Source organism: Lytechinus variegatus, chromosome 1, assembly GCF_018143015.1.
Source record: "Lytechinus variegatus isolate NC3 chromosome 1, Lvar_3.0, whole genome shotgun sequence".
Classification (NCBI taxonomy): domain Eukaryota; kingdom Metazoa; phylum Echinodermata; class Echinoidea; order Temnopleuroida; family Toxopneustidae; genus Lytechinus; species Lytechinus variegatus.
This window is the reverse complement of record NC_054740.1, coordinates 46086024-46112505: the sequence shown is the minus strand read 5'-3', so window position 1 is coordinate 46112505 and position 26482 is coordinate 46086024. Positions and strand designations below refer to the sequence as shown.

The window sequence follows — 26482 nt, the reverse complement described above, 5'->3', positions numbered from 1 at the left end:
AATTACGTCATGAACTAATGGATGGACATTTGAACAGATTGATCGTTTTGCTTTTGTTTAATGTTAATTCTAAGAGACATTAAGAGATCACTAATCAGTGAATGGTTTCATGTTTGCTATATAACGTTGATGGTCGTTGCATTGGCCTAGATTTTACACCATGACTTGCTTCAGAATTTGCATATAATATTATACCATGATAAACCGCATATTATCTCTTTGTACCGTGTGATTTGTTGTTTGTCTTGTCAACAGTAATATTCGGATAATAGAACTCCATATAAAGATTGTATAGTCTTGTGAGGCAACCCATCTTTAGTTAAATTTACTTACTGACTGGCTATTGATTGACACAGTGATGGTGTAAGTTGTATACAATATAATCATACATGTATATTGTTTACATACTGACTCTGTATGTCGGCTGTGTCATGCACGCATACACACATCCACACACACACACACCCACCATACTTGTGTAATATTTAATATTTTATAGCTTATCAATTCCCCTTACCATCAGCAATGTTAAAATAGATCAGATTGAATGAAGTTATGAACTTTAAGAATTTCTTTAGAATGTGTACAATTCAACCAGACATGTTCTCTTTAAAACCTTTTTTTTTTCAGAGAACTTCGAGATAAAGATAACATCACGTTTAATCCAAATTCCACGGTCTCCTTCAAACCAAGGACAACTTATGTTTTTAGACAGGAGTTATCTGTTGGACTTGATACAGACACTTTTACAACAGTCAATCTGCCAGCTATTGTAAGTTAAGTTCTAGTTGATTTTATACTGTAAAACAAGGTAAAGATTTAAAAAAATAGTAACTTCGTTGCACTGAAATATCGCTTCTTCATGACACGAATTTCCAGAAATATAGACGTTAACAAATAGTCAACCAAACGTGAAAAATTATAGGATTTTAATTAACTCGGTAGAAATGCCATGCATAACAATAAAAAAATACTTGTTACACTGTTATCTTGTTTATTGTATTTTGTGAATATAAGACCATCTTTAATATTTAACAATATCCTACTTTACAGACACTAGCTAACCTGTTCAGAGTTGATCCACGACTAGAGGCTCTCCAGTATCTGTTAAACGAGCTTTCGGGCGCTACAACAGTCATTGAGATACCCGTAGCTGGAATGCTCTGGGGGTATGAAGATGCCTATCTCAAGGCACTGGAACCACTCCTAGGAAATATCAGCACGGAATTTGGAATTTTTATGGGGGTGAGTAAAGTAAACTTCGGAAAAGGTTTGATTTGCTTACCGATTAAACATTGATATATATATATATATAATATGAACATATGAATATATTAACATATATATATATATATATATATATATATATATATATATATATATATATATATATATATATGAACATATGAATATATGAACAGACGTATTTTTCACGACTGTTTCAGAAACGGATTTTGAATTCTTTTTTTGTCACATCATGGGCACTGACGAAGAGTGTGACTTTACCTTTCAATTTTGAGAGCTATGCTCCTTTTAAATCTATGATTTTATTTCTACGGCATCTTCTAAACCATTTGTGATTTTTTTCATTCCATATGCCGAAGCAGACTATTTATATATATATATATATATATCTAGTAATGTGGTGGAGCAAGTTGCTTAGATTTTAGTTGTACAGACTGTTCCCCCCTGAGGGTTCATCAGCAACTAAATCAAATTTAATGTTGAACTAAGACATGCGCAGCCCTACTCACCAAAAACAAAGAGGTGCAACCTGTGTCTGTGGGAGAAGTACCACATAATCACGGCCAAGAAAGCAGCAATGATAAACTCAAGAACAGAACTCATTTCAACCTGTAAACACAAGAAGACATTTTTCCTTTCAGGTTATGGTTAAACACCCCCCCCCCCCCTTATGTGTCAAACCCACCCCAGCCCAGCATTACCCCCGATTCTCCTTACTCAGTTTAAAGAATAGCTATTACCTGTTCACTGTAGTCATTTATCCCCCTGACATTGTGTCTTTTGTTTGTTTGCTTGACTGCACTAGAGTTACATATATATATATATATTATATATATATAATATATCAATATAGCGGAAGAAATTTTCCAAAAGCCTCGTAACACTGGCGGTCATTCATAGTGGTGAGGGTCAATATAGAGGAAAAAATGACTACGAAGTGGTCGTTGCTCCTTGCTTCTCCATTTAATCAAGCTTTCGATCAATGCATGATCTTCCTCAGGACTATAAATATATAAACAAAGTACAAATACAATACAATAATATAATAATACAATATGATGGCCTCTAAAATAATCTAAACATGCTTCACGGTTACTTATAATTATCAATTATTTTACACTATATAAACAAGAGAACATATTATATGATATAAAAAAGACTTATTTTGACAATTGCCAGATAAAGATATATATTTATAGAAAGAGATATTAATTTTATGTAATTATATTACTACAATTGTCATATATATATATAAACAGAGATTTATTATAAATGTATACACGTGTAGGAGTCAACATATCTGAGGAATTATTATTCCTGAGGAATAATAATTCCTCAGGAATAATAATTCCTCAGATATGTTGACTCCTACACGTGTATACATTTATAATAAATCTCTGTATATATATATATATATATATATATATATATATATATATGACAAATTGTAGTAATATAATTACATAAAATTAATATCTCTTTCTATAAATATATATCTTTATCTGGCAATTGTCAAAATAAGTCTTTTTATATCATATAATATGTTCTCTTGTTTATATAGTGTAAAATAATTAATAATTATAAGTAACCGTGAAGCATGTTAAGATTATTTTAGAGGCCATCATATTGTATTATTATATTATTGTATTGTATTTGTACTTTGTTTATATATTTATAGTCCTGAGGAAGATCATGCATTGATCGAAAGCTTGATTAAATGGAGAAGCAAGGAGCAACGACCACTTCGTAGTCATTTTTTCCTCTATATATATATATATATAGACGTAAATGACTCAAGCATTCTGTACATAGAACATGATGCGCTGCAAGACACGTTGTGCGAAGGGCCCTCTTCCTTTATATCTTGGCGATGTATATATATATATATATATATATATATATATATATATATATATATATACATGAATAGAACATAATGTTCTCTTCATTCATTTCTTCACAATATCTAAATAAAAAAGAGTTGCCAAAGCTGTTGTATATGTATAACTTCACACATATATATACATACATATATATATGATATATATATATATATATATATATATATATATACATACATAGTATTTCTTAAAAAATGTGAACGAAGTTCAAACGTTTACTATATCAAGACTACATGATTCTTGTGATTTCTCTTTTTTATGAATGAGTAACTCGTCAACTTTCATTTGACATCTTTCTTATGTCACAATTGTCACGGATCACAGAGCTATGGTCCATCGAAGGTGAAGGGTACAAAACCTACTTTTTCAAAGGTTTTTCGTTTTAACGTACATGCACAAAACTCACTTTGTTGTAAGGTTTTGGTTTCATCAGAGTTTTCCCCTTCAAATTTCAGTGAAATGTTACCGTGAAATTTTTTTTGCGAGTGAATGTTAGATAACTGGTTTCTAGCTGCGATTTTGGCTGAACACATGCTTGGTGACTTGCTGGCACATGTTTCTCATGAGATATGTTCTTAGTCACAATCCCGTAATGGTTAGAAGAGCAACACAAGACATGCAACGTCGACAGGGGATGTACCGTGGAAACCTTAATTTCGTTGGTGCAAAAGGTTTGGATGATAGCCAGTCACTCACAAAAAGTTAACAGATGAGAAAATATTTCTTTCTAATTTGAAGGGAAAACTTACAACGAAACCTAAATCTCACAACAAAGTTGGTTTCGTGCATGTACATTAAAACCCAAAACTTGAAAAAAAAGTATTCATCATGTTTAATTACAAGCTTTCAGCCATAATTGTGCCTTCCTTCTTCAGGTATCTGAAGTACAAGAGAAACAAGTGGCCATAATGTACGAACAAATTTGCGGAATATATAAACACAATGTTACTACAACTGAAGTAAGGCTAATTTAAGTCGTTGAAGTCAATCATGATTTGGCAGCCGCCTTATGATATATATATATATATATATATATATATATATATATATATATACATATCAGTGTTGTAGTCAAGGCCCCAACCTCCAAGGCCAAGGCTTTTATTCCCAAGGCCAAGGCTTCAATACACAAGGCCAAGGCCAAGGCCTGGAAATCTCAAGGCCAAGGCATTTCAAACTTTCGATTTATAGATCACTATTATGAGCGAAAAATGTATAAAACGTGTGAGCGAGCAAACTGAGCTAGCAAAAATTTTGACCCTTGTATATACATGTAAAACAAAAAGAATTTCATGATAGATTTAGAAATAATATCAAAGCAATGATATAGTTACCTTTGTACATTTAATAAATTATTTTTCTAGGTGATTTACATTGCAATAATTATTATTACCACGGTCATCTGATCCTGACATGCCCATTCTCAACGTACAGTATTTTTTTTCTCTACTCCCTGGGACATGGGCTGCAGAACATTTTTTTTTGGGGGGAGGGGGTCAAAGCCAAAAAGGGCACTTATATTAAAAACTGGGCATTTTGGTGCAAACAGATATTTTCAAAATCAGATTATAAACTGTGTGAAGTAGTTGTGTGTTTTGTAGAAGGTAAGTTGAGCAAAACCTTTTAAAGAAATTTTTAATTGATAAGTTGAATATTTTGATTAAGGCTTTTTCCGCGAGAGAGCATAGAGAGCAAGCGGTGTTTAAAAATATTCAATTCTGAACGTGTAAAACTCGGTATTTGGTCAATAATATGCTAATCACTGTTAAAATGGTATCCTTGCGAGATGTTGCCAGTGTGAATCACAAGCTCAAACTTCTGAACATTTTGTGTAACAAGACATGACCATTAAATATTCCGAGCTGTTTCACGAAAAAGATGTCAAATCTAACTAAAGAGTTAACGCAAGCACCGCAGCGCGAGCTGAAATTTTTAATAAACTGACCAGAAAAGAAACCTTTAAGGACTGCATTAAGTGACTTATAAATAGGATACATAACTCACCAATCAAATAATGCGAGCATAAAGCGCAAGCTCAAAATTGTGTGATATTCCAACCTCAAAACTGGACTCTAAGCATTTTTCGTTGTAAACGTGAACAGAATGAGTACCTTACTTAACAATAATTGCAAAGGCGTCGATCTGGGGGGGGGGGCGATCGCCCCACCATTGAAAATATTGGGGGGTGGGGCAAACATATCGTTTTGCCCCCCCCCCCAATAATTCCGCATGTGCAAAAATAAAGTAATGAGATTGAAAAGTGACACAGAAATCAGCAAGCAAGAATGACATACACATACACGCTCTTTATTTAAAATCGTGCTCAAAATGTCCGCTTTTCAAAGTGGAATATAAAAATTTTCCACTCGCGCTCCGCTCTTGCATCATGTCTGTAGCACAAACCCATACTTTTCGTTACTAAATAGGTGAACTTGTCCCGTCTTCAGTTCTAAACTTCAAAAGAACTCCCGCTTCGATTTGCAACAATCTTTTGTTGGATATATATATCTTGTTCATATGATGGCGCTGTCTTGATCGAACACGGATTTTCCGTCTCTCCTGATATTTCCTATTTTTTAAAGGATTTTTAGCCGCATTTTTTTTGACAATTTATTTGCCTTCTCACATTAACCATTGGACTGCTGTTCAACTACTGTTTGGGTGTCTTGAAGGAGTTATGTCATACGATTTGCGTAAGTCACAAAAATCGATTAAGAGTGCCAAGCTAGCTCAAACTGACCCACCTAAATCGACCTACATGAGGCCAAATCTATTCTCGCCGAAAACTCTGGCTAACCAGCCTGTTGTGGATCATTTATCGAGCCCGAGTTCTGAGAGCCTGAGCAGGTCAAGCCCCGCCAAATCTGTCGCCATGGCAACACCTGACAGCGTCGCTCAGCCCGATCACCTTATTCATGATGAATACATGCCTTCTAAATACGAATCTCTCTTAACAAAGAAATTCGAAGGAATGCTCGAAAAAGCAGTTGATCGGCTGGCTGAAAAGATTGATGCCGTGGAATTTCTTCTAGGGGCCTCTGTTGAATACGAGCGCCGAAGGGTCAATGCCCTCCAGGATCACCAAAAACGCCTGGAAGTTAAATTAAAGGTCTTAGAAAGGGAGGTTTCTAAACTACGTGCTGATGCTGTTAAGAACGAGGCAGCAGTTCACAAGAGTGAACGGTTCTCGAGGAGAACAACATCCGTATCGTCGGGATTGATGAAACAGAGCCTACATCGCGTTCGGATGACATCGGAGCAACATCCCAGCCCCAACAAAGCGAAAATTGTATAGCGATAGTTGAAGATAAGCTTCGATCGTTCTTCGGTATCAGCTCGAAGGTTGAGCGGGCACACAGCGACGGGAGGAAGGTTTCCGGAAAACCCCGTCACATCTTAGTGAAGCTATTATCATACCGTGACAAAGTTGAAGTTATGAAGAAAGCTCGCGATGTTCTGAAAAAAGAAAAATTCTTCATCATCGATGATCTCACGAGCGCTGATATTCACGAAAACCGTAAATGGGCGAAACAGGTTCAATCGCTTTACACACAAGGTGTAAGAATGCGTTTCTACGCTGGCAAGTGGCGTCTTCGTGGATGAGATGCCTATAACTTTTAGGAAACATCCCGGGACACTTCTCATCATGTAGGCCAAGACTCTTTCAGTTCAGCCTCTGGTTATGCCTAAAGATTCATTGCTGTACCAGGTTAGTCAAGCCCTAGGATGACACCCTTCTCATGTTTACCCCAGGGGTGGATCCAGGATTTTGAAATAGGGGGGCGCCAGCGGCGAGGGAGCGAAGCGACCGAGCGGGGGGAGGGTGTTGGAGGGGGGATACCCCCCTCCCACGGCAAGGACTTTTTCAAAAAAATCATGTCCAAAAGTCGTATTTTTAGAGCACCTTTAGAAGAAAAATGCACACTTAAATCACTGTAACTTCATTAATAAAAGACACATACTGACTCATTTATGAGCTGGTTTCCAGTCACACACCGTATAAGCGGTCATTCAAAACATACATTTGGCAAAGGCTCTTCACTTGCTTGCATTGTGTGATTGAAACGTCAAATTTAAATGATACGAAACTGAGACTTGTAATCGATAAGTTCCGAATAATCCATTCTGTTTATTGTCATTTGTGTATTTACATTGTGTGTTTCAAACGAGAATTGTTTAGTCGTATGGCAACATGCATAAAATTTGGTTCTTTTTTCCCCAAAATGCACAGTAAATTGTTACAAACTACAGAAAAAAAAAACGACATCATCTTCTGGTAATCAACCTTTTCCCTCGTATTATTTTCAAATCATCTTCAATAATCCAGTCATTCTGCACAACCTCAAAGTAATATAATGCTTCTTAAGGGGATTCTCGTCACAATTTCTACTTTTTAACAATACACAATGTGTCCTCGGGACGTTTTTCCCCAGCACGAAAGTATTTTTATTCTCCCCCCAGCCCCCCCCCCCCCCCGTCACATAAAATCTTCGCTCCTTACGCTCAAGACATATAGCTGCCTATACACAGCAAACGCGGAGTGGGGTCGACTGGTGATTGAGAATATATACAATTTTGCTCCTTGATAATTCGTTGGAATGATTGCTTCGGCGAAACTTAGTTGGGGCGCCCTGGATAATATGCCTCTGAATCTACCAGAAAGTGTAAAAGTTAGTTTACATTAAATACAAATATGTCTGACGGTCTGACCTATACATTTCAGTGAAAACGTACATGACCAAGGCAGAATGATAATGCTGCGCACGTGGCGCCCGATATAGGGCTTCATCTTTGAGTGAAGAATAATCTCGGGGATAGACATTATCATTCGCATCGTTGACACTTTCTCTCGCGATCTGTTACTTACAATTTACATGTATTTGCCATAAAGACGGACAAACGCATGTTACAAAAAACACAAAATTTCGGGAAAAAATGATATCCAATCCAACATCTTCACACTGGTCACTGCACTGCAACTCCCGGTTACAAGTGGTGCAACTTTCCAACCAATCGACTTGCGCGCCCTGGAATTCCGGAATTTACATATTGCAATACAGTATGACAGAGGTGCATTTGTGCGAACACAAAGGCCATGAGCGTAAGTTAAAATATAGTTTTGACTAGATCTAGCCCTTGAAATTGACTACATTGTACCAATCCAGTAAATATAACCATCAAAAAAAAATATATAAAAAATCCGGCGAAAATAGGGGGGGGGGGCGCGCGCCCGGGGCGCCCCCCTCTGGATCCGCCACTGTACCCCCTCCTAATTGATCTGTCATTTGCTTTTTTTATTCCTCTTCATTAATTTGATTGTGTAACTGTCATTGCTGAAATGTACATTCACATCCAAGTTCTATATTCAGATCATTTGTCTGATTATTAGCTCTATCCTTTGGGCGTTATTATAATACATATACATATTGTTATGTGGGTACTATTGATAATTAAAATATTGCCATTTTGAGGTTATTATGCTATATATTGTCAATTTGTCGTTATAATAATTTTCTCTTTACTTATCATTTCAAGATAAGTTTTTTTTTTAAAAAACTCACATACTGGATTCACTTTCCGATTGGATTAATTTTTCTCTTCCTAATTTTTACCACCAACTTACCGACCTATTTATGCTACTACTATACACGGTTTTTTCATCAGCGAACTTTGCATTTCAATTGTTAGCAATTGTTTTGTCTCTGTAATGACTTAAATAATCCATTATATCTGCTGATATTCATAGTTTTTAGAGCATCATATGTTCGCTGAGTTTTTAATACACTCTAGGTTTCTTGGATTGCAAAGCAAACAAAGCGCCTGTTAATGGGAACCAGGCTAGTATGAGATGAAGAATGTTTATTTAACAAGACTATTCAGAACCTATTTGATTCATATTTTACTCTAATTATAGTTTTATCCCTAGGACACTCCAAGGAATTTAGAGTGTAGGTTGTCTTTTCGTGATTCAATAGCTAGTTGACGTTAAAACTCACTATTCAGGAGGTAAAATCACAAAGTACGATAGAGAGGTAAATTTAATGTTGTTTTTTTCAACACTTTTTGAAGAAAAAAAAAGAAATAATAAAACATGATCGCTACTCGTTCCGAAAAGTCAATAGATTAGACTATCGTAATTATACCCCTGTTTGTTATCTGTTTACTTTTGTGTCCAACCATCTATTACAAGACTTACATAGGCACTCTTTGTGCAGTCGATTTATTAGGTTTTAACCAATGATCAAGTGTCCAATGTTGTGTTTGAGCCGATTAGGGAAGTCTTTTCCATACATTAACACATGTATGTGTGTTCACCCAGCCATAACAAGCCCTTGTAACCACGGATGATTGGATCAAGAATGTTTGTGATAATTTTTTTTTAAATTTTCCATTATACGTTCTAGTTTGCCAGATCTTAGTTCTCTATGTTTTATATATAGTTCATAATCCCAGACCTATTACGTTTCTTGTTCAGGTTTCAATGAACTTAGTTATTATATTTTCCCCCTCTTCATTATGGTTATGATGAGAATGTGTTTTTCTTGAGTTACCATCATCTCTTGTTAGAAAATTGAATTCGCGAACCTACATGTGTACACTAGTTTATCCGTGTCTATTGTATATTTCCCATTATTTTCATGTGACAAAGTGTGAAAAATTGTAATACTTTTTCCATCGTTGTTATTAAAGGTGGTGTCACACCTTGGCGTTTTAGACAGCGTATGCCCGACGTATCAGAATTTCTCTAAAACGTCGGCATACGCTGAACTTTTTTTCAACTCTGGGCGTATACTTAGCGTATTCATAGCGAGTTGGACGTATACATAACGTATTAGTAACTTACATCGAACGCTTCGTTAACTTATAACTAACGTATTCCAACGAATGCTTAGCGTATTGCTGGCGTACACATCTTATGCCCTACGATAGCCTAACTTACGCATAGCGCGCGGCAGCGTATTGCTGACGAACACGTGTCGTAGCCTATAAAAAGGCTGCCGCTCATACGTCAATATACGTTGGAGTTAAGTTACACATACGTTCAAAGCACGTTACTCATTGGTTACAAGTAAGTTTTAGGGGACGCTGGACATTATCTCGAAGTACATCGACTTATGAGTAACTTACGAGTAACGTGTGTCAACGTGTATCAACGATCGCGTAACTTGCCTACAACTTATGGCCCACGTATGCGGGACGTATGAGCCATACGCTGGCATACGTCGAAAAATTTTGTGCTTGCACAAAATTTTTCGACGACCTCGCCGTATGACGACGTATACCCGCGTGTTTTAGCGTACTCTTAACGTATGCAAAACTTACCCGTAACGTATTCGACGTACGCCAGCGTATTCGCCAAATTCCTCATACGTCGGGCATACGCTGTCTAAAACGCCAAGGTGTGACAGCGCCTTTACTGTCTTATTTGATAAAAGAAATTACTTGAATATATACTTATGGGTTTCCATCCTTATGAAACTGTGTCTAGTCTTGATAAGATCACAAGATGGATACTACTTGTTTGCACCTTGTTGTTACAGGCTTTGCTCTTGATTCAATGATAAGCATTTTCTTGCACTTATTTGAGAATTATGGCATGACCTGAATTCAATGTGCAGACACCTTTCCATATTTTAATGTTTCTTATGTACAATGTAATACACAAGTATTATCCATTCCGAATTGAGTTGAAAAGTTCCTTCGTTCAATACTTATTTAAATACTCTGTTAAAAAAAGATAATATGATTATTTTAATAGGTTACAATCAATCTAGTGCCTGTTTTTAGGGAGGAAGCCAGGATTGAATTAGAATTTCTATCTAAAAATTCTGAATTCTGATCTGAGATACATTTTTAAATCTAATTTTGGTTTGGTGTCTAAGTGCACTTCAGGGAATTCAGAGTGTATTTATGTTTGTCAATGGCTTAGAATATCTTACTTTATCGACTGCAGATTGTTTTTTGGGGTATTCTCTTTTTTAACTTCATCGAAAGTCATTTCATATTACAAACAAAACGAAGTTGGCTCTATGTTAATTACATGCTGGTTATTTACGGATTTGTTTTTACTTGTATGAACAATTTTTTCCTCTCTTTTGTACATTTGTAACGTTATTGTCCCCCTTCACTTTATGTAAGATTTTTCACCTGTGTGTTACGATTCTATAATACTTCTCGAGGTTCTCGATTATTTACCTGCTATAGCTTTCATTCTTTAATTGGTCGTTATTTCGAATTGTTTATTCTGTTTTTGATACATTTATTTCATATTCATTCCATATCCTCATTATGCATTTTTCTTCATTGATGTAAAAGAAAAATCATCAGGAGAGACGGATACTTAATTCACTAAGGATCAGTCAAGTTTGTTTTGTTTCCATTTTTGTCCCGTTTTTCATCACCTTTATTTCCTACCCCCCTTCCAAATGATCAAGCGCCTTTGGAACGTTGATTCATGATTTTGCCCCCCCCCCATCCGAAAAATAGATCGACGCCCCTGTTGATGCGAGTGCAGAATTTTTGTGATATTCCAACCTGAAGTCTGGACATTCTAAACATTTTTGTAACCATGAACAGGATTAGTACCGTACTTAACAATAATTGATGCGAGCGTGATCTAAAATTTGGTGATTTTCGAACCTGAAATGTATTATGTTTTACTATGAAAAAGGTTTTTATTGTTTAAAAAGGGCATATTTCATTTGAAAAAAAAGTCTGTTTCGATTTCGGAAAAGGGGCATTTTTTCTACAGGAATTTATTTCATTTTTTTTTGGGGGGGGGCAAGAGAGCACAGGCGCAAGTTGAAATTATCAAAAGGTGACATGAAAATGAGTCATTTTTAGGACTCTTGTCAGTTTTCATGAATACTTTCTGCTTACAACCACTTTTAAATTTCAATTCTCATTTCTTGTATCTTCTACATTTATTTTACAAACTAAAGTTATATTAAAAAAGATATGAAATAAACGGGGCGCACCCCATAACCTTAGTTGGGGGAGGGTAAATCTTAATTTCAGTTAAACAGAGTTCTCTATTGAAACATATTGCCACAAAAACAAGTACGCTATATATTTCCTTGAAACTGTAGTAAAATGAAATTCATTGTCGAACCATATGATTGAAAATATGTAAATACCTATTTTTACTTTGTTTTGTCAGTCTAAGAAACTAGACCCCCCCCAAAAAAAAATCCAATTTAGAAAAGACATACTGCCTATCAACATATTAACTGATTTTGCAGTACATTCTGCCAAGCCGGTCAAATGTGTTACCCCATCTTTCTTACGCCTCACATGTTTCTTTTGTTTCTCCCCTCTCTCTCTCTCTCTCTTCCCATTCCATTTAAGACCCCCCCCCCAAAAAAAAAATATATATATATATATGTATATGTATATATCTATATACAGAAAAGAGAGAGAAGAAGAAGAAGAAAAAGAAGTTCCACCACCAAGAATAAACCCAGAAAAGGAAAGAAAAAGGAGTAAATGTTATACTATTTTTGAATTTTATAAACATTTTGTAACAATCTATCATAAAATTGGCTTTTCTTATAGTAAGAGAGTGAAAAATTTTACTCGCTCGCTCGCTTCAATCGCTCTGATTTTTTTGGCAGAAATTTTGCTCTACATGCCATGATTGGTCCCTCAAATGCCACTGACATAATCTATTTGGATATGAAAAAAATGAAGATTGTGTTCAAGTTTACCAAATCTTTTCAAATATATTTAAGACTAAAAACACATTTGTTGGCCAAAGAAAATAATACAAGGAAAATCATAATGGAATAGAAATTAACCTTGTCATCATTCTTTAGAGTTGGTTACTAGTATTTTTAAAGTATGAAACTTGCTGTAAAAAACTGCAGTCAGATCTGTCAGAGTGATTCCTGTCATCAAATCACTGCAATCTTTATCATAATCATTATTATTGCAATCAATATATTTATTGTTTATATTGTCATTATCATCATTAGTCATGATTACAACACATTACCTAATAATGTTGTTTTCATCACTGCTGTTTTCTTTGTCACATAATTATATGATGATAATACTTGATAATGGTGATAATTACAATTGATGACACTGCTAGTATACTTATCACTGCTGCAGCTACTGCTGATTGGTAGTATATATATATATATATATATATATATATATATATATATATATATATATATATATATATATATATATATATCAGTGTTTTAGTTTCTTGATGCTCGGCTTTGGCCTTAAGGTGCCTTAAGGCCTACTTTTTTAAAGCCTTGGCCTTGAAAGAGCCTTGGCCTTGAGGATTTCAAGGCATTTTCAAGGCTTTTTCCAAGGCATTTTTTGTACTTTCATTTATTTTTATAGAAGTAATTATAAATGTTATTATTTTATTAGTAATTGTTCTGTATATTCAATGGCACTACTTCCATGCAGTAAGCAGTAGTAAGTGTACTAGCAGTGCCATAAATTGTGATTATCACCATCATCAAGAATTATCATCATCATATTCATGTATGTGACAAAGAAAACAGTATGATGAAAAATAACATTATTTATTGGTAACGTGTTGTAATAATGACTAATGATGATAATAATGATAGTAATAATCATTGTGATAAAGATTAGAGTGGTTTGGTGACAGGAATAATTCTGACAGATCTGACAACTAATTTTGACAACAATTTTCATAAAGAATGTTAACAAGGATTTTCCTTGTATTATTTTCTTTGGCCAAGAAGAATGTTTTAAGTCTTAATGATATTCTGAAAAGATTTGGTAAACTTGAACACAATCTTTAATTTTGTCATCCAAATGGGCTATGTCAATGGCATGATGAACCAAAAGTTTTGAGGGGCCAAGCATGGTATATATAGAGAGCAAAATTTCTGCCAAATAGTTGATAGCAATTGAAGTAAGCGAGTGAGCAAAGTTTGTTCACCCTCTTAAAGAAAAGCTAATTTTGTGATAGATCGTGAAAATATGTTAAGAAATAATATCACACTTACTCATTTACCTTTCCTTTTTCCTTTTCTAAGTTTATTCTTGGTGGTGGAGCTTCTCTCTCTCTCTCTCTCTTTTTTTTTGGGGGGAGGGGGTTCTGATATTTGCAAAGAGGTGAGAAAGTGGTATTATAACGTTATTTTGTTAGTATTCTTTATTCCGGTTTTTGAGCTAAAATAACTGTAGAAGATACATGCACAAGAAATGAGAATTGAAATTTAAAAGGGGTTGTGAGCAGGAAAATAAAACTTGAAAATGGACATGAGTCCTAAAAGTGACTCATTTTCAGGTCAACATTTGAAAATTTCAACTTGTGCTCTCTTGTCTCCAAATGAAAAAATGACCCTTTTTTATAGTAAATTATTATACATTTTAGGTTAGAAAATCGCCAAATTTTGGATCGCGATTTAATGTTTAGTACAATATTAATCCTGTTCATGGTTACAAAAATGTTTAGAATTTTCAGGTTAGAATATCACAAATTTATGGTTCGTGTTCTGCACTTGCATCAATTATTGTTAGGTACATGTAAGGTATTTAATCTGTTCCTGTTTACAAAAAAAATGTTTAGAATGTCCAATTTTCAGGTTGGAATATCACAAATTTTTGAGTTCGCGCTTTGCGCTTGCATTATTTAAGCGGTGAGTAATGGATCATATTTATGAGTCACTAAACATGCTAATCTGTATCAGCTTATTTTGCAGACCTGTCAGTATATTAAAAAATTCAGCTCGCGCTTAATTCTTTAGTTAGATACACATCTTTTTCACGATTACAAAAACAGCCCGGAATATTTAATTTTTGTGTCACAATGTCAATTTTTTTTGCTTATGATTCGCACTGGCAACATCTCTCAAGGATACCCTTTTAAAAGTGATTAGAACTGTAATTGACCAGACACCGAGTCTTTCAACTTCAGAATTGATTTTTTTAAACCACTAACTCAAAATATCTATCTTATCAATGAGAAATCAATAAAAAAGGCTTTAGTCAACTTTCTACAAAATACACAACTACTTCACGTAGTTGTTAATCTCATTTAGAAAATATCTGTTAGCACCAAATGCCAATTTTGACATGTAAGTGCCCTTTTAGGCTTTGACCCCCCCCCCAAAAAAAAAAAATAATAATAATAATATGTTCTGCCGCCCCTGTCCTAGGGAGTGGAGAAAGAAATACGTTGAGAATTGCAATGTAAATTGCATAAAAAAATAATAAATTATAATAATAATTTAATAATAAAAATAATTGTAATTATATGTACAAAGGTTACTATATTATTATCTTAATATAATGTCCAAATCTGTCATGAAATTATTTTTGTTTTTCGTGTATAAAGGTCAAAATTTTTGATCGCTCAGTTCGCTCGCTCTCATACTATCGAAAGTTTGAAATGCCTGGCCTTGAGGTTTTCAGGCCTTGGCCTTGGGTTTCCATGCCTTGGATATATATTCCTTCACATTAGAGTAACGGGACGGGCGAAGCTGTGTGGACTGTAAACACCGGTAAGGCTGATATAAGTAAGCTCGGTGAGGTCGAAGTTTATGATGGAATGACGTCACTGGAATGGTGGTCGGATGAATATGCTAACATGATCAATGGAACAGGTAAACAATAGTTACAATTAAATGGATTGTTTGTTGTAAGTTCACGGTTTAAGGGTTGTACATTTAAATGAACAAGGAAACAAAAGAAAATTATATATTTTACACTCCGTGTAAGGGTGATACAGTTTTTAAACCTACTAGCATTTCTCTTATTGATGGCTTTAATTCATCTTATTTATAATCGTATTTTCAGAATTGAATTGTGCAACACTGCATCTTAACTGCATTTAAAAAATAAATTCAATAGTTTAGGGAGATAATTTCATAATTAGGGAGAAAATAGATATCTCAATATTGATTTACCAAATATTGTGAAATTTTAAACATGAAATAAGGTGACAAGCCATGTTCAACAATACAATATTTATGACAGAAGTTTGATTATTATGATATGACCTTTTCCCAGGAAGTACAAGGCAAGATAAATCCTGACATAAAGATACCATAATTGATAAGACAATGTAAATGCCTCTATATATTTGAAGTCGAATTTCAGGACATGCACAGTCTAGTCTATATGCTTAATCATAATTTTGTTTCATTTTTCTTTTAAGATGGAACAGCTTTTAGACCGTTTCTCACGCCAGATGACCAGCTCTATGTATTTGTAGATGATCTTTGCAGGCGAGTGGAATTTTGAAACGGTTCTAATATTTATGGCAATTTTACGTGATTCGAAATTCTGATATGAAAATTTTCTTCTTTTTTTTGTTCAACCCTGCTCTCCCTATTTTGGGGATCACCAAGGCGCGTTTTTTTCCAAATCAGAAGTTCTTGTGAACGCACAAGGTCCTACTGATACTGACAGGGTGACCAGATTTTACAAAATGAAATACGGGACAATCGACAAACAAAGATCAACAAAGACGTCTTCACAGTGTTAGACTTGTGAAAAAATATGTAAAGATTTGGAAGGGAGCTAAACGAAAGAATGAAGGAGTTAAAGAAAGAAAGACGCAGAAAGAAAAGAGATGAATTGAGAAGAAAGAAAAGGAAAAATGAAGGGACAAAAATAAAATAAAGTTAGAATAAAAGGAGAATGAAGGAAAGAATCAAAGAGAGAATAAAATGTTCGGTCATAGTTGCTTTGAAATGAATATAGAAAGAAAAAATAAGGAAGGGAAGATGAACAAATGTGTGAGAGACAAAGTAAATGAGAGTAAGGAAAAAAGAAAGCAAGAAAAGGGAGGAAAGAAAGAATGAAATAAAGATAATTGTTTCTTTCATTTTTGAAAGAAAGAAAGAAACAAACAAAGAAGCTGGAAGGAAGGACTGAAAGAAGGAAGGAAGAGAAAGAAAGAACAAGGGGAAAGAATTAGAAGGGAAAAAAAGAATGAAAGAAGAAAGTAGTGGAAGGAGAGAAAGAACGAAAAGAAAAGGGAGAGGAAGGGAGAAGGAAGCAAAGAAACGTTCAAAGAATGAAAGAATGGAGGAAATAAAAAAGGGAAATTTAATACAAAAAAGCAAAGTAAGAGAAAGAAGGAAAGAAATAAAATTAACAGATAGAGAGAGATAAAAAGGGTCGAAAAAGAAAGATAGGAAATAAAAATAAATGGAACAAAACAGAGCAAGCAGGAAGGATAGAAGGATGAAGAAAGAGGAAAAAGGTTCACTGAAACTTCAAGCAAACAAAAGAAATCCAGTCATCTAACAAAAATCATGATATTTGTTTGTTTTTAAACATATTCTGAAAATTTAAGAAAACGAATGCTTTAGAAATGAATATAAATTTCAAAGTGAAACATTGTCAAACTTAAAAATCTTGATGAAACATCGCGGCATCATACACACCAAGACTCAAAACGAAAGCTGAAACAACTAGATCTAGTTATGAAAACTCAATAAATTGTTCCTCCGATTACATCTCCAAATCACCAATCTGAGAGTCCAGAAGATAATTTATAAAAAGAATTCCCGCCGATTTTGTGATTATTTTGGTGGAAAAACTGTTTGCACTACTGAGAATCTGCTTCGATCATGCCTATAGCTAGTAGCCTGCCACGCACAGCCAGGAGGTCAGTTCGTTTGCAATGTATGCATGGGTTAGCAAGAAAATCACCGCGGAACTTGCAAATGTTATAAAGTTATCGATTTTATTGTTGTCTCAGCTCCGTCATCTGTTGGTTATTTGATGAAAGTTCGTCATTTTTAAATGTATAAAATACATTCTGATCAATATTCTGAAATACGGGACAAATAGGCGTCCCGGGAAGGGTTTGTTGGAACGCCGGGACAAAGGAGCAAAATACGGGACGATCCCGGGAAATACGGGACGTCTGGTAACCCTGATTATATTGAATAATTTCAAATGTTTCATTTCGATGTTTTCGCTTAATGAAAGGGTCTTTTAAAGTGAAAAAGAATACTTTTTATCATACAATTTTAATGACATGGATGTAAATTACACAGCTTTAAGCTCTTTCTCCCTCCCCTTCCCTCTCTCACACATATTCACTCCGTCTAAAGGGTTTCATGACTGTAGCTCAGCCGACAATTGCTACGAAAATGCGACAAATGCTCCGGACAATTGCTTCATCGATATTCGCTCCGCCGACAATTGCTCCGCCGATATTTCCTTCGCCGACAATTGCTCCACCGACAATTGCTCCACCAACAATTGCCCCGCCTAATGTGCCATGTTTTAACTCTGTATGTTGCAACAGATGTGGAAAAATAGGCGGTGGACTTGGCCTTTTGGCATTTATGTAAAAAACACGTATTCGTATTTTGAGAGACGTGATCTTTTATAAAGTGATGGAGCTTTTTATGGGTCTGTTTTTATTGAAATTAGTCAGCCAGCAGGTAAAAATATTGTTATTGGTGTGGTGTATAAGCCTCTCAGTGTAAATCTGAATAACTTCAATGCAGCATTTGACTCTATGATTTTATCAGTATTGAAAAATAACAAAATGATATGGGTGATTTCAATATTGATTTATTGAAATATAAAGTTGATAATAATGTAACTGAATTTGTTCATACTCTATTCAGTAATTATTGTGTACCTCTTATAACTAGGCCCACGCGCATTACTAATGTGTCGTAAACCAGTTCAAAGTGGACTATTGTATTGTGATATAAATGATCATCTACCTGTATTCCAGTTAACTGAATTACATCACCAAACTAAAACCAAAGTTAACTCTGATGTTTTTGTGAGGAGTGTGAATAATGAGAGTATTCATGCCCTGAGGACGATCTTGGTTTGTTCTGCTAGGACAATGTCTATGATATAACTGATGTAAATGAAGCTTACAACTATTTTGAATATGTTATGTCAGGTTTTTATAATAAATATTTTCCCCTAAAAAAGAAGAAACAGCAAGGTGAGAGAAAACTTAATCCTTGGATGACTGACAATATTTTAAGATCAATTGAATACAAAATGGCTTTATACAAGAGATTTTTATATAAGCCAAGTAGTTCTAATGAATCTAAATATAAAAGAATTAGAAATACTTTAAATACTACAATAAGGAATGTAAATAAACAATATTTTGAGAAGAAATTTACTGCATATAAAAGTAACATTAAAGCAGCATGGAATCTTGTAAACTTGCTCCTAAATAAAGGGGATAAAGGTTTTCTGATATCAAACTGAAGTGTAATGGCGAATTAACTACCGACTCAACTGTAATTTCCATTGCTTTCAATTCATATTTTACGCTGATTGGACCAAATCTTGATAAGTTGATTCTACGAAATAACACTAACTTTACAGACTACTTAGCGAATCCTTGTATGGATACCATTTTTTTCTGCAACATTTGAAGCTGAAGTATGCAGTATTGTAAACACCTTTCGGAATGATACAACTTCTGGAATTGATGATTTTAGTTCACGTGCAGGGGCCGCGGAACGGTTTTCAAAGTGTGTGTGTGGGGGGGTGACCATGCAAAAAAAAAATCACAATCATGTGGTCATTTTTCCTTTTTTATACACGGTTTTAGAAAAAAAAGTGGGGGCTGAAGCCACCCCCCCCCCGCTTCTGCGGCCCCTGACGTGTCATTAAGTATATAATAAAACCATAAAAAACAAATTTTGCTCGGGTAACTCCTGTATTTAAAGAGAAATGCCAGTAGTTGCAGTAAACACTGATTTCATGAGAAAGTCTGTAAAACCGGGCTTAATTGTCAGTATATCATCGAGGATCCAAATCTTGTACAGTTACATAAACTGAACTTTGTTAAATCTTGAAATCTTCGCTGAAAATGTTCACACTGAAGACCACCAACCCGTATAAGCGCACGTGGGACAATGTATAATTATTGCTTAGAGCGTCGGGCCCGACGCTCTACCCGAATCATGTGCTTATTTGCTGATTTCTCAGCAATTACACAATTTCTTTCAGAATCCTTTGGCACATGCGTTTTATTTATACAAACAGACACTTTGGTGGTCATTTCATTGGATTCTGTACGAACTCATTTTGATATCGTTACCAAAACTAGCATTTACCTTTAAGAGTGGGGATAAATATGAATTGTCTAACTACCGTCCTATATCTGTTCTATCTTGTTTTTCAAAGGTTTCGGAAAAGATTGTTTATGAATGCACTGTCAAGTTTCTAGATGAATGTTATATTTTGGGTAGCTATCAGTATGGCTTTCGAAACAATTATTCAACAAGTATTACGACTACTGAGATTGTAAACACTCTTACTGATATCGTTAACAAGATTGTAGACCCGTTTGAACGTAATTCTTTTCTAGTTGGTGTTTTTGTTGATTTGTCAAAGGATTTTGACACTATAAATCATGAGATCATGTTAGCTAAATTATAGCACTACGGGATTCGAGGAATAGCACATAGTTGGTTTAGTAGCTACCTCTCCAATCGATTTCAATGTACTAAATATAATACCTGCTTGTCAGAACCTAAGAAAATAGTGTGTGGAGTTCCGCAAGGGTCCTTGTTAGAGCCTTTGTTATTTATATTGTACATAAATGATATTGTAAATGTGTCAAATATCCCATCATTCATACGATATGCTGATGACACAAATATACTGTTTAGTGGTAAAGATCTAACTTCCTTGCAAGGACAAGTAAATGATAATCTCTCTAAACTCTGCATATGGTTCCAGACAAATAGGCTTTCTGTCAACCCCAGTAAATGTAACTTCATTGTTTTCAGCAATCGTAACAAGCAATATGACACTGATTGTTTTAAATTACAATTGAATAGCAATGAGTTTCCTAAGGTTGAAAAAATAAAATTTCTTGGTGTAACCATTGATTAAAAATTTCACATACAAAATATAGAGAAGACAATATCAACGAATATTGGTATTATATCCAGATTAATTACCAGCTTATATATTGCGAATGTTGTATTCCCTACTCATATTGCCATATTATTTTGTCTTTCTGTAACTTAGTTTGGGGTAGTACTTTTCCTTCTAACCTAAACAAACTTGTTACAAAAGAAAATGAAATAGTTAGAATCATAGCTGGAGCAAGCTTAAGATCTAAAGTTAGCACATTATACTCTGAGTTTAAACTGCTTACTTTACAAAAAAATACAACCTACCAACAATATATTTTTATTTATCAGCGTATCAATCGGCTTATGACTGTTAATTTTTCTGAATTATTTGATACAAATCACAATTTATATAAATACAATACACGCTCCTCTTCTTTAATTCATTTGCCAAGACACGTACAGGACCTGCTCTTATGAACATAATATTCGTATTATAGGTCCAAAAAAAGCGGAACAATTTACCTACAGACATCAGAAGTGCATCAACTTTGAATAACTTTAAGACATAACTGAAGAAAAAACTTACGTCAGGTCCCTAAATTTTGTGATTGGTTTGACGATTTATTGTATCCCCCGAACAGAGTTCGGAGGATACTATGGATTTGGCCTCGTCGCGCCGCCGCGTCCGCCGCAGAGATTTCCTTGTGAGCGCTCTATCAGCTGCATTTCTTCTCCGATCGTCTTCAAATTTGGCATGGTATAGCGAAAAAGCCTTTTGATTTTGGGGTGGGCGGAGGTCACATGGTAAGGTCAAAGGTCATTTTCAGGTCAACATTAAAGTTTACATGCAAGACTCTCTTATGACACCTAACTCCGCAACCGTAAGTTACTTTTCAACCAAACTTGGATGATATATGGACTTGGGGGACCTGCATGATATGCTGCAGTCAGAGGTCACATGGTAAGGTCAAAGGTCATTGTCAGGTCAACATTGAAGTTAACATGCAAGACTCTCTTTCTCCGCAACCATATAAGTCACTTTTCAACCACACTTGGATGGTAGATGGACTTGGGGGACCTGCATGCTAGGGTCATTGTCGCCATGATAATTTTTTTGTCAAATTTCTGTGTGAGCTCTATATATCGCAATGATGGATGGCGCGGTGGGTTCGGGGGATACATGTGCTCGGCTGCGCGACCCGCCGAGCATCCCTAGTTTTCTGTTTCAAATAGTATTTTATATAAAGTTGTCCTCCCCCATCTTTCCACCATGTTTTGTATTCTTTCATGTACTATGTATATTTATTGCAACTCAGAAATCACAAGCTGTGATTTCTGAGTTGCTACCTCCATTGTTTTGTTCAAGTTTATAAAATGTATTGTTGCTTTTATAATTGGAAAATAAATGTACTTAATTCTTTCATTCAACAATGATGTTCTAGATCCAAATTTCGGTGGAGCAGTTGTTGCGTTTTTGAAACAATTGTCGCATTCAGCGGATCAAAATGTCCGAGGAACAAATGTCGGAGGAGCAATTGTCACATTTTACGAGGCAAATGTCGGCGGAGAATTTGTCGTAGAGTAATTTTCGTACAATCGGAACAGTTGTCGGCGGAGCAACTGTCGGCAGAGCAAATATCGGCAGAGTAATTGTCGGCGTTGTAATTCTCGACGGAGCAAATGGCGGCGGAGTAAATATCGGCGGAGCAATTGTCGCATTTTGCGTAGCAATTGTCGGGTCACCCTCTAAAGTTATTTAGTTTATCCTAAAAGCATATAAACATAATAAAATTATAAAGCTATTACTTACTTTCCTGTTCATAACTTTCATCTATTTGACCTTTCATTCTGCTTTTGATATCAGATCCGGATTTCTCTCATACGAGTATTCGGGTAAAATCCGAGGTGTACCCGTCTCTCATTTTTCGGTTCCATCTCTTCTCTATGCTAACGTGTCTTATTATCCGGAGAACCAAGGCTTTTGTACTCCTCCGGGCAATTCACCCTGTGTACCAAACGGACTCCTCAATGTATCAAACTGCCAAGGTAATTCAGTTATTCCTTTAGCGTTGGGGGGATGTATTTATGTTGACTGACCCACAATAACTTTACATTGTAGGTGAGAATAGTAATTAAACTGAATGTAGTGTAGCCCTACGGTAAAAAAAGTGGAACTATTCCTCATCATTTCCCTTTTGTTCCCATTATTTTTTTACTCTCATGCATCAATACACCTATTGTTTGGCATGCTATATTTATTAGGTCTTTTACGTATTTAACTTCAATTAGAATTTGATTGTGTCATCTTATATAGTTATTAAATTATGGGATAATTGAATAAACTTAAAATGTTGGGCAACATACACCCAACATTGTGTTGGGTAATGTATGTTGGTAATAATATATATATATATATTGTAAAGAAATGGATGAAGAGAACGATGGTAGGCATAGCTTAAATCAAGGTTCCCCAGAGCTATCTACCCTTTGGAAAAATTGGTGATGCCGAAAAATTGTCTCTGCCGGGAATCGAACCCGGGCCCCCTGCTTTGAACGCCGGTGCCTTAACCACTAGACCACAGAGATGGGTTAGTGGCTGAGGCAACCCTGATTCAATTGACCGGCAGATAGACAGATTTTCGACACCATATCAATTATAATTTCCTTTGTCGGGTGAAGGTGGGTTTTGAACAATGACAAGCCGCCATGCCTCAGCTGGATCAGAGCTATTGCTTTGATACAGTACACGTATGGGAGAAGAAATATAATTGATATAGGTGTCGAAAATCTGTCTACCTGACGGCCAATTGAATCAGGGTTGCCTCAGCCACTAACCCGTTTCTGTGGTCTAGTGGTTAAGGCACCGGTGTTCAAAGCAGGGGGCCCGGGTTCGATTCCCGGCAGAGACATTTTTTCGGCATCACCAATTTTTCCAAAGGGTAAATAGCTCTGTATTTACAACAATTTCAAATTTGAACCAGCGGTATTTGGCTACTAATGAAGTTAGAGACCGTCCCAGGAGTGGTCGACTTAGGGCCACCACGCCTGCAGTAGATAGGAGGAAAAGGATAATTTCTATTGCTTATGCCAAGATACTTAAATTTGACATTTTGTTCATCGACTAACTTTGACTTAAAATTCCAGTGGAATAGTGATGCATCCAAGGTGGATAACTTCCTCTTCACTATTAGAGTGGTATTTGATTTTAAGTTTGCTTTTATAGTTTAATGGATATTTATGCCACACAAACTTTCACAACTGAAAGAATGACTGATCGTTTGCTAGCAATTTCCTTTACTGACATTGCTATTGTTTAATGCCTGTAACCAGCCATGCACTGACTGATCCATTTCTTGCAATTTTCTTTTACTGACATTGCTGTTGTTTAAAGCATTTAACCACCCATGCATGACTGTTCACATGAAAATGTCATGTCATACTGGAAGAGGAATATTGTCTGGTCATGTTGACATACAACAATTTGCCTTTAATCAAATATCTATACACAACAAAAAAAGTAAGTCCCCCCTAAATCAAATTGCTGTAACTTTTGAACCAAATTATTTTGAGATATGATATTTCATGGGTGATTTTTTACACTCATTATGCAACTCCTGGGGAAAAATGAGATTGATCGGTTGAGTCATGCATGAGTAATTAAAGATTGAATTAAAAATTACCATTTTTGAAAGTCACAAGTGTCGTTTTTCAGATTGTGCAAATAAAAATATTGGGCAAAATTTTTTTTAGGTGAATTTTATGGTGTTATGCTGTTTTACTATCCATCATTTAACCACTTCAGACCAAATTTTGATATCGTATGTTCATGGTTGAGTGAGCACGATGTATTGCAGGGGCCGCGGAAGCGGGGGGGGGGGGCTGTGGGGCTTCAGCCCCCCACTTTTTTCCAAAAGCAAGTTCAAAAATGTAATACGATTGTGATTTTTGGCATGGTCAGCCCCGCCCACTTTGAAAACTGCTCTGTGGCCCCTGTATTGTGACGTATCATCATAGGGGGGGGGGGGGTGGTAGTATCTTCTACAATTTGTTAGATCATGTTAAAAATTGAAAATGTTGATGGCTCCCCCGATTATAGGCCCCTCCCCCATTTAAAATTCTGGATCCACCACTGATCTGTCCATACATTCAACTGATCCTTAGAAATTGTTAGGAAAAGAATACATTTATGCAGTATAGTGTATTCATTCCTAAGTTTTCGAATGTGCTCGCTCAACCATGAAAATGGCTAAAGTTCGGAAAGTGTTTGGTGATAGAAATGATGGATGATAAAAACAATAGCAATTAAAGACACATTTGAAACCAAATTTGCCCCCAATACTCACTTTATTACCCTTTAAAATGAGTCTGTGACATTGAAAATACCAATTTTTCCACTTTGATGCGTGCTCACTCATCCATAACTAAACAAATCGATTTCATTTTTGCACAGAATTCTGCCCATAGGTTGATAAACATTACTGCCAAACGACATTGCTAAAGACAGCCTTAAAAAAAAGTTCCACCATATTGAATAAGGGGTTACATATGCTTGAACATGCGCACCCATAATGTACACAAGTCTATGAGAGAGGAAGTCAAAATTCTAACAAATATGAAATGAGGGTTTGCTTCATGGACGGTTTTTGTTACTTCTGCTAACAGTTATTTCATGAAACTTCGCACATGGCTTCTGAGTAACACTATCCAAAAGGTGCGCACACCAAAATAACCATTTGATACGGTACAGAGTGGGGCCAAGGCCTTGAACTTTCTTCTCATTTGCATAATTTTCGAATATTGTGTGCTCACTGATGCATTAAGCATCGGGATTTTCATAAAAATCAAATCAAATGAACTGTACAAGGAGTTTTGTGACAGATATCCATAGTTACAAACTGCATTTTTTCCAATAACGTAAAAAAGAGCTAATCACATTCCACATGTTCATTCAAGCGTAAATGTTTAATTTAACACCTTTGAATCATTGAAGCATGTTAATTGGTCATGAACATAACAAAAAAGTTGAGAAAAGATCATTTTCAGTTACCAAAATAAAGCAATACTTGCCTACGATATTTTAAAATCGCATTTTTTGTTTCCAATAAATGTTCATTGAACCGTGAAACGATGAATATTGTTGAAGATAGTCTTCCCCAAAATAACTGTCATCAGTATTCTAGCATTTTTATTGATAGAAATGTGTAAAAATCCAATTATAGCCAATTTGGACTTGAGTTTATTCAACCGTGAAATTTAGTTTAAAAATTTGTATTGTCTTTTAGAAAGTACCTTTTACAAGCCTTCTGACTATTTTTCATGATGAGAATGTGGAATTAGTTCTAATAAAATGGAATCAAAGTCATGATATTTTGCTTGTGACTTTTGAAAAGTGACATTTTTGCCTTCTGACGGTGCTCACTGAAGCATGACGTAAGATACGTCCACAACATTTACTCAGAGGGTAGCTTATAAAATTACCTACACGCTCATGTAAAAATATATCAAAAACATCTATTGGTTCGGAAA

At 35.3% G+C, this 26482-nt stretch overlaps 1 protein-coding gene across 1 annotated transcript in view; it reads left to right on the top strand.

The window, feature by feature from the left end:
• The window catches only part of LOC121415148 (lysosome membrane protein 2-like), a 63721-nt gene that overhangs the window by 9238 nt on the left and 28001 nt on the right, over positions 1 to 26482 (top strand). The window contains exons 3-7 of the mRNA XM_041608284.1: positions 631 to 772; positions 1054 to 1245; positions 15607 to 15748; positions 16303 to 16372; positions 22821 to 23002. Of these exons, the coding sequence (XP_041464218.1) occupies positions 631 to 772; positions 1054 to 1245; positions 15607 to 15748; positions 16303 to 16372; positions 22821 to 23002 (728 nt within the window). The remainder of the gene's footprint in view (positions 1 to 630; positions 773 to 1053; positions 1246 to 15606; positions 15749 to 16302; positions 16373 to 22820; positions 23003 to 26482) is intronic.